Source organism: Xenopus tropicalis, chromosome 7, assembly GCF_000004195.4.
Source record: "Xenopus tropicalis strain Nigerian chromosome 7, UCB_Xtro_10.0, whole genome shotgun sequence".
Lineage (NCBI taxonomy): Eukaryota > Metazoa > Chordata > Amphibia > Anura > Pipidae > Xenopus > Xenopus tropicalis.
Genome location: NC_030683.2, coordinates 11,643,666 through 11,654,579, shown reverse-complemented (window position 1 = coordinate 11,654,579; position 10,914 = coordinate 11,643,666). Strand labels below are relative to the sequence as shown.

Below are 10,914 nucleotides of genomic sequence, written 5' to 3'. Positions count from 1 at the left end.
CTATTAAATGAAGCACTATCTATCACTCCATTCAGGAGTCCGCCCACCAATTACAACCTTTTTTTGCACGTTGCACACTGCATAGGGCATTTTAAATGACATCTAATGTCACAATACTTTTTAACTTAACCAAAAATGTTCCTAGATTTGGATACATGCAGCATGTCTGATATAATATTATGCCACTGTCTGCAAATTATGAGTACAAGAACAGTAGCAGGGCTCGAGCAAGAACATTAAAGCTTCTATCGATGTCCAACAGTAGATAACCCCAGAAAATGCTGAAGCTGAAATCTATTCTACTCCATTAACCCATTTTTAAAAAACTATGTTTCTATTATTATTCTACACAGGAAGGTAGATCTGAACAAATGATTTTACAACGCCAAGAAAATATTTCAGGATTCATCATCCAAGGGTTCTCTGATACTCCTAAACTTCAAATCTCTCTTTTTGTGCTATTCCTTGGAATCTATCTCATCATTCTGCTGGGAAATCTCATCATATTCTTAGTCATTTCATGCAATCCTCACTTACACACCCCCATGTACATATTCTTGCTGAACCTTTCACTCATAGACATTTCTTTCCCCTCAACTGTTTTACCTAATTTGCTACATATTCTTCTCACACAACAAAATAACATTTCATTCTTGGGGTGTATGACTCAAATGTATGTTTTTATGTCCTTGGTTGCCAGTGAATACTTTTTCCTGACGACCATGGCATATGATCGTTATGTTGCCATCTGTGATCCCCTTCATTACATTGCCCGAATGAGCAGGAAACATTGTGCTGGGCTTATAACTGCAGCATTCACTGTTGGGTTTGGTAACCCTGTTGGCCATCTTGTTCTTATATCTAAACTATCATATTGTGCTTCCCATCTTATTAACCATTTTTTCTGTGATATCTCACCATTGCTAAAACTTTCCTGCAGCAGCACTTTTAGTGCGGAACTTTTAAATTACATTGAAGGGACATTGCTGACTGTCAATTCCTTCCTCCTTACTCTGACCTCATACATATTTATCATCTCTGCTATCCTGAAAATACAATCCTCAGAGGGGAGACAAAAAGCCTTTTCTACCTGTGCTTCTAGCCTGGCCTGTGTGATAATTCTGTATATGACAGCTATATGCCTGTATATGAGACCCACCACAAGTTATTCCCTAAAAAGAGACAAGTATTTCTCACTGCTGTACATTGTCATGGTCCCTGTGCTGAATCCTTTTATTTACACACTGAAGAATAAAGAGTTTCAATCTTTCTTTAAAAAACTGAGGACAAAAAGATATTTATAATAAAGTCCTCAATATGCTATATTGCAAAATCAAAATTGTCTAATGGGCCTGGTTCCATACACATTTAGCCACTAGGTTAACATTTTGTGAAAACAACAAGAGAACTGGTAAAGGGGTTGTTTTCTCTGGAAAAGAGGCGCTTGCGAGGGGACATGATTACTCTGTACAAGTACATTAGAGGGGATTATAGGCAGATAGGGGGGGTTCTTTTTTCCCATAAAAACAATCAGCGCACCAGAGGCCCCCCCTTTAGATTAGAGGAATGGAGCTTCCATTTGAAGCAGCGTAGGTGGTTCCTCACGGTGAGGGCAGTGAGGGGGTTGGGGAATGCCCTGCCGGGGGATGTTGGGTAGGGGGTTCCTCACGGTGAGGGCAGTGAGGGGGTTGGGGAATGCCCTGCCGGGGGATGTTGGGTAGGTGGTTCCTCACGGTGAGGGCAGTGAGGGGGTTGGGGAATGCCCTGCCGGGGGATGTTGGGTAGGGGGTTCCTCACGGTGAGGGCAGTGAGGGGGTTGGGGAATGCCCTGCCGGGGGATGTTGGGTAGGGGGTTCCTCACGGTGAGGGCAGTGAGGGGGTTGGGGAATGCCCTGCCGGGGGATGTTGGGTAGGGGGTTCCTCACGGTGAGGGCAGTGAGGTTGGGGAATGCCCTGCCGGGGGATGTTGGGTAGGGGGTTCCTCACGGTGAGGGCAGTGAGGTTGGGGAATGCCCTTCCTAGTGATGGGGTAATGGCAGACTCTGTTAATGCCTATAAGAGGGGCCTGGATGAGTTCTTGAACAATCAGAATATCCAAGGCTATTGTGATACTAATATCTGCAGTTAGTATTAGTGGGTGAATTTATAGTTTATGTATGTGAGTGTATAGATTGGTAAGTATAGGTTGTGTGTGCTGGGTTTAATTGGAAGGGTTGAACTTGATGGACTGGTCTTTTTTCAACCCTATGTAACTACGTAACTGGGTTTAATGTCAGATGCTGCTGACTTTTGTGCATATGTCCATTGCTGGTGGCACAAGAAATTTTAGAGGCATTTCAATTTTGTTCTTGATGCACCAGACACAACCTTAATTTGAGAAATTAATTCTGTCTATAATTTTGCAAACTGCACACCATGAAAGGCACAAGTGTGCTCTGTCTGGCTAAATGTAGCAGAAATACATCACAAAAAATCTAAAGACAATTTGTGCCATACCCAATGTCTTCATTTATATCTTTTCTGTGGATTGGTAGTCTACAGGAGCCTTGTTTGGCATTACAAATGGTTTTTATGCAACCAAACTTCAATCCAGGATTTCAATAATAATCACCTGCGGAGGCAACTGGGAGCAACATCCAAGGCGTTGGGGAGCTACAGTATATGTTGATCCCAAGCCACTGGTTGGGGATCACTGTTCTAGATGTAGGACAAGGACAATTAGTAAACATTCAAACCATTACTCACCCAGATTGTTCTTTAGGATAGGTCCACTCTTGACAGTTGGGCTTCAAGAAGAGCTGAATAGACTGATAAAGCATAAATAATAAAGGATGTGGGAAAGCAGTGAACAATTAAGGAATAAAAGGGAAAAGAGTCATCATCTTTAATAGTGACTTCCCTTTAGGAAAATAGAATAACTTAGAATAGAATGAATATAGTGTTCCAGGGTACCATTATAAAAACATTAATGCTTATGTGCACAGGGCTGCCTTATGTACTAGGGGCAAAACAGACTTTACTACACAGTATACTACAACTGCTAAAGGTTGGTAAACATTGTTATAAAATGTTATTGGCCTTAATTTTTACATTTTGTCTTCTTGTCACAACCGTGTGTGTTTGTGAACAATTAACTGTGGATAGAAGGTTTCAGGTATAAAACAATGAAAATAGTTTAAGTATTTTCTTATCTCACACTGGCATCTTGTAAAGTAATAAGAATCAACTTTTTAAATAATGTTTCCAAAGAATTTAAATGATATCTTGTGGGTTATGGGTATTATCAGTTACTACTTGATACTGTTATAGAATATCCTCCTCAGTGTCTAATTAATTATGTACAAAACTGTTGATTATCCCACATGTGTCAAGGCTCAACAGTCCTTTTCAGCGGCATTTTCGTCTGCACCAAGGAGGAAACTGGATTCAGACAGTCCATTACGCTGTATCCAAAGGATTCAGAAGACTCTAAGGGGCACATTTACTAACCCACGAACGGGTCGAAATGAGTCCGATTGCGTTTTTTTCGTAATGATCGGTATTTTGCGTTTTTTTTCGTATTTTTTGCGAATTTTTCGTTACCAATACGATTTTTTGCGTAAAAACGCGAGTTTTTCGTAGCCATTACGAAAGTTGCGTAAAATCTGGCGATTTTTCGTAGCGTTAAAACTTGCGCAAAAAGTTGCGCTTTTTTCGTAGCTTTAAAACTTACGCGAAACTTCGCACCTTTTAAGTTTTAACGCTACGAAAAAGGCGCAACTTTTCGTGTAAGTTTTAACGCTACGAAAAAATCGGGCGATTTTACGCAACTTTCGTAATGGCTACGAAAAACTCTCGTTTTTACGCAAAAATCGTATTGGTAACGAAAAAATCGCAAAAAATACGAAAAAGTCGCAAAATGTTCGTTTTCAAGTCGGAACTTTTCCAATTCGGGTCGGATTCGTGGGTTAGTAAATCAGCCCCTAAGTCATATTAAGGGCAGGCAGCAATCAGCATAGTTAGAATCAAGCAAACAAATCACAATCCAAAAGATCTAATCAGAAAAGTAATTTAGATGCACCCATGAACTCACAAATTAAGACTAATATTCTGGGATTGAACTTGGGTGTTTGGCTCCAATTTTAAAAATTTTGCACTAAACCACAGCATAATGACATCAAGTTGTCGCCAATCACTATGCGCCACATGGCATGAGGTTGTGGCCATGGGTGCCACCATTTTGCTTTCCAAGTAAAGTGCTCCTGACACTAAGGGGCTGATTTACTAAGACACGATTTCGAATCCGAATTGGAAAAATTCCGATTGGAAACGAACATTTTGCGACTTTTTCGTATTTTTTGCGATTTTTCGGCGTCTTTACGATTTTTGCGTAAAAACGCGAGTTTTTCGGCGTCTTTACGATTTTTGCGTAAAAACGCGAGTTTTTCGTAGCCATTACGAAAGTTGCGCAAAGTCGCGATTTTTTCGTAGCGTTAACACTTGCGCGCAAAGTCACGCCTTTTTCGTAGCGTTAAAACTTAAAAGGCGCAACGTTTCGCGCAAGTTTTAAAGCTACGAAAAAATTGCGACTTTGCGCAACTTTCGTAATGGCTACGAAAAACTCGCGTTTTTACGCAAAAATCGTAAAGACGCCGAAAAATTGCGTTTTTACGCAAAAATCGTAAAGACGCCGAAAAAATCGCAAAAAATATGAAAAAGTCGTAAAGACGCCGAAAAAAATCGCAAAATTACCGATCATTACGAAAAAAACGCAATCGGACACATTCGGCCCGTTCGTGGGTTAGTAAATGTGCCCCTAAGCTGTTTCATGCTCATTAAAATATTTAATAACATGGAAGTTAGGAATTAACTGTGTAGTATGGGAAGCATTTTTACAAATAACTTTATTGATATTTAATTATATATAATGTTTTTTGATTATGTAGATTTATCTATATATTTAAGGACATGAAAGCCCTACATTTTCCTACCCTGTATAAAGGTTGGGCACATCACCACCACCTAAACTACATAATTTCTGCTTCATGTATCCTCTCTGTCACCAGCACTGTCACATTTTTCTAAAACAAATTCCAATTTTCACCTGGCGGCCATTTCCCCATGTTTCTTCAGCAGAGTTCACAGCTAGAGCCGAGTTTCTATAGAAACCAGCAGTGCCATCTCTTCATTGGCTGCTAGACTGGAGGGTGTGTTTAGTAACCTGAGTTGAGAAGAACTAAGTATGTTCTCTAACAGCCAAAGTACTAAGGGAGGGGGCTGAGTGGGTTGAAGGAATGCCAAGTGAGTAAGGGGATAATGTAGAGGCTGTCCAGTTTGCGACAAATTTTGGATTTACACAACAAAAAAAAATTCCATTAGCGAACCCTTTGCATTTCTTCTGACAGTAGATTGGCCATTGTGAATTTTTTAGTGAATGTAATGAGACTTCTTAATGAAAAAGTCACTATTTAAATGAATGCCATCTTCAAGCAGGTATTCAAAATTTGCAATGCGCAAATAAAAGTTGCAATGCAATAAAAGTTTGACAAATATTACATTAAGAAATGTCATATTTTTTCTTCTTATTTTGAGTGCAATTGTTTTTGTTTGGAAGTTTTATTACATTCCCCCAAAAGAGTAAAGACAGTTTTCTTGATATCAGCAGAAATAAGAAGGCTGAAGTGAGGGTGATTATTCTCAGGGGGTCAATGTGTGCCATGAATGAATAACGCAATCAGATGGGCAATAAACAATGAATTAGTTCCTTTATATTGTCAAGCAACTTAAAGACATGTAGCAGCTTATATGACTTATATGATATTTTGCTATGACTAGTAATGGGTGAAATTATTCAACAGGAATGGATTCGCAGCAAATTTCCACGTTTCGCCATTGCCGGATCGCTTCATGAAATGGGCGACAAAATTCATTGCATATATATATAGTTACATAGTTACATAGGGTTGAAAAAAGACCAGTGTCCATCAAGTTCAACCCATCCAAGTAAACCCAGCACACCTAACCCACACTAACCAATCTATACACTCACATACATAAACTATAAATACAACCACTAGTACTAACTGTAGATATTAGTATCACAATAGCCTTGGATATTCTGATTGATCAAGAACTCATCCAGGCCCCTCTTATAGGCACTAACAGAATCTGCCATTACCCCATCACTAGGAAGGGCATTCCATAACCTCACTGCCCTCACCGTGAAAAACCACCTACGCTGCTTCATATGGAAGCTCCTTTCCTCTAATCTAAAGGGGTGACCTCTGGTGCGTTGATTGTTTTTATGGGAAAAAAGAACATCCCCCATCTGCCTATAATCCCCTCTAATGTACTTGTACAGAGTAATCATGTCCCCTCGCAAGCGCCTCTTTTCCAGAGAAAACAACCCCAACCTCGACAGTCTCACCTCATAGTTTAAATCTTCCATCCCCTTTACCAGTTTAGTTGCAGTCTCTGCACTCTCTCCAGCTCATTAATATCCTTCTTAAGGACTGGAGCCCAAAACTGCCCCCCATACTCAAGGTGAGGCCTTACCAGGGACCTATAAAGGGGCAAAATTATGTTCTCATCCCTTGAGTCAAAATTGTCGTCCATGTAAAAAAAAATTGACGCAATTTAAAAAAATGTTACGCTCAACATTTTCATTGTTTCGTAATTTTTTTGTCCTTTTGCAAATCTTTTGGAAGATTCTCTCATTTTTCGCGAAGTGAAATGGGACAGATTTGCTCATCACTAGCTATGACCCCTAAGCTTAGCTTCTCAACAACTGCTCAAGGCACACTGAATGTGATTATCTCTAACACTTTTAATAAAATCCAAGATGGGAAGCTCCTTTGACAAGTTTGAAGTCCGGGGCTTTTACTGTTATAGAAATGCTGAACCTATATGACATATCTACCCATATTGATTTTTAGGGTTTAGTTCTCTTTTAAGGGCATGTAATATGAAATAATTAAATCTAGTAATCTAAGGTGGGTATCTGAAATTAATACAAAAAAAAAATTCTTATGGGAATTATGAGGTTTTTAGTTGAATAAGGAGATGCAAATGGCTACATTTTTAGATTGACTATCCTAATTTGGACTGGCAGTATGTGATCTTTCCATTACTGGCATTTGTCCTTTTGGGAAACTTTGAATTGACTACTGCAGGAGATAAAAGTAACCACAGTTATTTTTAAACCTACATGTAAGGATCACAATATTGACTTTACTTTATACCAGGGATCCCCATCCTTTTTACCCCGTGAGCCACACTCAAATGTAAAATGATTTGGGGAGCAACACAAGCATGAAAAATGTTCACGTGGGTGTCAAATAAGGGCTGTGATTGGCTATTTAGTAGCTCCTATGTGGACTGACAACCTAAATGAGGCTCTGTTTGGTGGTACAACTGGTTTTTATGCAACCAAAACCTCCAAGACAGGAATTCAAAAATAAACACCTGCTTTGAGGCTACTGGGAGCAACATCCAAGGGGTTGGGGAGCAACACGTTGCTCAGGAACCACTGGTTGGGGATCACTGCTTTATACCGATAAGCTCCTCCATTATGAATATGAAATGATGAGCACTATAAGATTATATTCTTAAAAATGTGTGATTGTTTGAAGGCATTTTTTTTTTTTGGTGTTTGGATTATTAGTAAAAGGTATGTTTTTATTATCCAGTTTTAATTTCGCTAGAAGTGCTAAAAAATTATTTGTGACAAATTATCATGGTGTCCTTTTTCCATTATATTTTTATGTCATGGGTGTGTGGAGGTTTAAAGGTAGAGGTAGATTGTTAGGATTGGAGTTGAGGTACTATCAAAAAAGAGCAAGGATGCAAAAACATTTAGTTCAGCGTTTTTCAACCACTGTTCCACTGAGATGTTGCCTGGTGTGCCGTAGGCAGGGCACCAATGTACTAGGGGGGCACTGCTCTTGGCACCAATGTACTAGGGGGGCACTGCTGCTGGGCACCAATGTACTAGGGGGGCACTGCTCTTGGCACCAATGTACTAGGGGGCACTGCTGCTGGGCACCAATGTACTAGGGGGGCACTGCTGCTGGGCACCAATGTACTAGGGGGGCACTGCTGCTGGGCACCAATGTACTAGGGGGCACTGCTGCTGGGCACCAATGTACTAGGGGGCACTGCTGCTGGGCACCAATGTACTAGGGGGGCACTGCTGCTGGGCACAGAGTTAAATTTTTTAACATTTTCTAATGGTGGTGTGCCTCGTGATTTTTTTCATGAAACAAGTGTGCCTTTGCCCAAAAAAGGTTGAAAAACACTGATTTAGTTAACAAATAGTAATGAGCGAATCACCCGCGTTTTGCTTTGCCGAAAAATTTGCAAATCTTTCAAAAGATTTGCGAAATGGCGAAAAATTTGTGAAACAAAAAATAGTCATGTCCACGTTTTTAGTTAATGCACGCATGTCAATTTTTCATTTGTCGCCCATTTTGTGAAATAATCCGCCAATGGCAAACTGCGGAAATTCGCCATGAAGCCATGCCTGGCGAATTATTTTGCCCATCGCAATTAATAAACAATCTAGGGTAGGAAACAATTTATGATAAGATACAGTTATAGTTATTAGTATAATTATGCTTTATTTCCCCTAGAGACATATTTCTTTTCCATGATCGTCTAAAATTCTCTGAGGGACACCTTTTGGCACACACATCCTATAAAATGCTGAAAGTTCTTGCAAATACTGATAGACTCCTTATCACAATGAATAAGCAAGGGATCCTACAACTAAACACAGGAATATAGGTTAAAGGACACATGTCCATCAAGTTAGATTTGTATTTGTAAATAAAACCTGCCTTACTACTAGTTGACCCAAAGGAAGAAAAAAAAAACCCTATTTGAAGACTCTTCAATTTGCCTTAGAGGAGAAAAAAAATCCTTTTTGATTCCAAGATGGCAATTGGACCAGCCTGTGGATCAGCTTGTACTGTGAGCTATTTTTAATAATCTGTATTTTCTAACTTGTCATCCAACCCCTTCCTGAAGCTATCTAATGTATCCGCCAGTACCACTGATTCAGGGAGGGAATTCCCAACATCACAGCTCTTACTGTAACAAATCCTTCAAATATTAAATTGAACCTCCTTTCTTATAATCTGAATGGACAGTAAGTATTTAAAAAAAAGCATAAAATAGTTTATTATACTACCCTCTTACAGTATTTATTTATACATAGTTATCATATGTCCACTAAAGCACCTTTTCTCCAGTGTAAACAACCCCCAACCTGGTCAGTCCTTCCATCGTAACTGAGGCTATCTTTAACAACTTAGTTTCCCTTCTTTGGATTTCAATTCAGTAATAACCCATTGAATACTAGTTAGATGAATGCTAAGGGCTTCACTTTTGCACCCCTCATTGCTCTACTACTCGATCCTGGGTAATAGAAACTAGGGTATTAAGAAGTGTTTTGTTTTCTTTAGGAACAGAGAAGAAGATAACAGAATGTATGGCAATATATCATATTTTATAATCCATGGGTTTTCTGATTATGATGGACTGCAAACTCCTATCTTTGTGGTGCTGCTAGCAATTTATTTTATTATCATGATGAGCAATTTAACAGTTTTATTTGTGATTTCAGTGGATTCTCACTTACATACTCCCATGTATATATATCTCATGAACCTTTCATTCCTTGACATCTCATTTACGTCAAATATTATACCTTATTTGTTACATTCTCTCCTTACACAGCACAGAGGTATTTCATTTATGGGCTGTATGATTCAGATGTATTTTTGTCTCTCATTGTTTTGCACTGAATTCATTCTCTTGGCCATCATGGCCTACGACCGCTATGTTGCAATATGTCACCCCCTTTTATATGTTTCTCGTATGAGTCAAAAACACTGTATTTACTTATTATCTGTAGCTTGGGCTGTTGGTTTTTTGGACCCTACATCATATTTTTTCCTTATATCTAAATTTTCATTTTGCTCTTCCGTCAGTATTGACCATTTTTTCTGTGATTTTGAAACACTTCTGAAGCTTTCTTGTAGCAATACCTTCTATGTTGAGATTTTAAACTACTTAGAAGGTGCACTTGTTACATTGAACACTTTCATTCTCACTGTGGCTTCATATATTTTTATCATCTTGGCTATTCTGAATATTAAATCTGCAGAGGGGCGGCATAAGGCCTTCTCCACCTGCACCTCCCACCTTACTTGTGTTATTATATTTTATTTCACAATTATTTCTTTGTATATCAGGCCAATATCAACATATTCTCCCAAGCAGGGCAAATTTTTTGCTCTTTTTTATATTATAGTAATACCCTTGCTAAATCCTTATATTTATACCCTGAAGAACAATGAATTTCATGTGTCATTAAGAAAACTGAAAAGAAGCAGATTTTTTTATTTTACTTCTCTGATAATTTGAACTTAAATGTGTTCTGACCTTGATTATTGAGCAGTAGAAATGTATTAGGATATATTAGAATAACAAGTTTTTCCTTGGTACAATATAATAACTCAATAGTAGATGCATGGGAATGCCACAAAATTGTGCACATTTCAGAGAGAGAAAGTGGGTACATAGATAAGCTATGAGACTGTGTCTCTTGGATAGTAAGACATAATAGGAACAGTTACAATGCACTTCCCACAAGGAACTGAATGTATCCTGAGAAATTTGTGTTTGCTTCATACAAAAACCAAAAGATATTATGATGTTTGCATACTTCCTTATGTTGGAAAAGAAGGATATTTTAAACCATGCACCAAAAGACATGTTATACCTAGTTACAAGTCTAGGGGGCCCATTTATCAAAGTACGACTGATTCTGAATACAAAAAATTAATATTTTTTCTAATTTATAGAACTGTGTGTATTTTCTATATTTTTTTTCATTAATTTGCACAACTTTATCGTACTTTGTGACAAATT

At 38.6% G+C, this 10,914-nt stretch overlaps 2 protein-coding genes across 2 annotated transcripts; both read left to right on the top strand.

Moving 5' to 3' along the window:
- The first annotated feature begins 371 nt into the window (after positions 1-371).
- LOC116412171 (olfactory receptor 1019-like) lies at positions 372-1,304 on the top strand. Its single transcript, XM_031905810.1, has one exon. It carries the CDS (start codon positions 372-374, stop codon positions 1,302-1,304), a length of 933 nt encoding a protein of 310 aa, XP_031761670.1.
- Positions 1,305-9,804: 8,500 nt separating this feature from the next.
- On the top strand, positions 9,805-10,407 carry LOC105945397 (olfactory receptor 472-like). Its single transcript, XM_031905809.1, has one exon. The coding sequence runs from the start codon at positions 9,805-9,807 to the stop codon at positions 10,405-10,407; it is 603 nt and encodes a 200-aa protein (XP_031761669.1).
- The last annotated feature ends 507 nt before the right edge of the window (positions 10,408-10,914 follow it).

Excerpts from the sequence above, each read along its gene's own strand:
- LOC116412171 (XM_031905810.1), top strand. The coding sequence starts at position 372 with ATGATTTTACAACGCCAAGAAAATATTTCAGGATTCATCATCCAAGGG.
- LOC105945397 (XM_031905809.1), top strand. The coding sequence starts at position 9,805 with ATGGCCTACGACCGCTATGTTGCAATATGTCACCCCCTTTTATATGTT.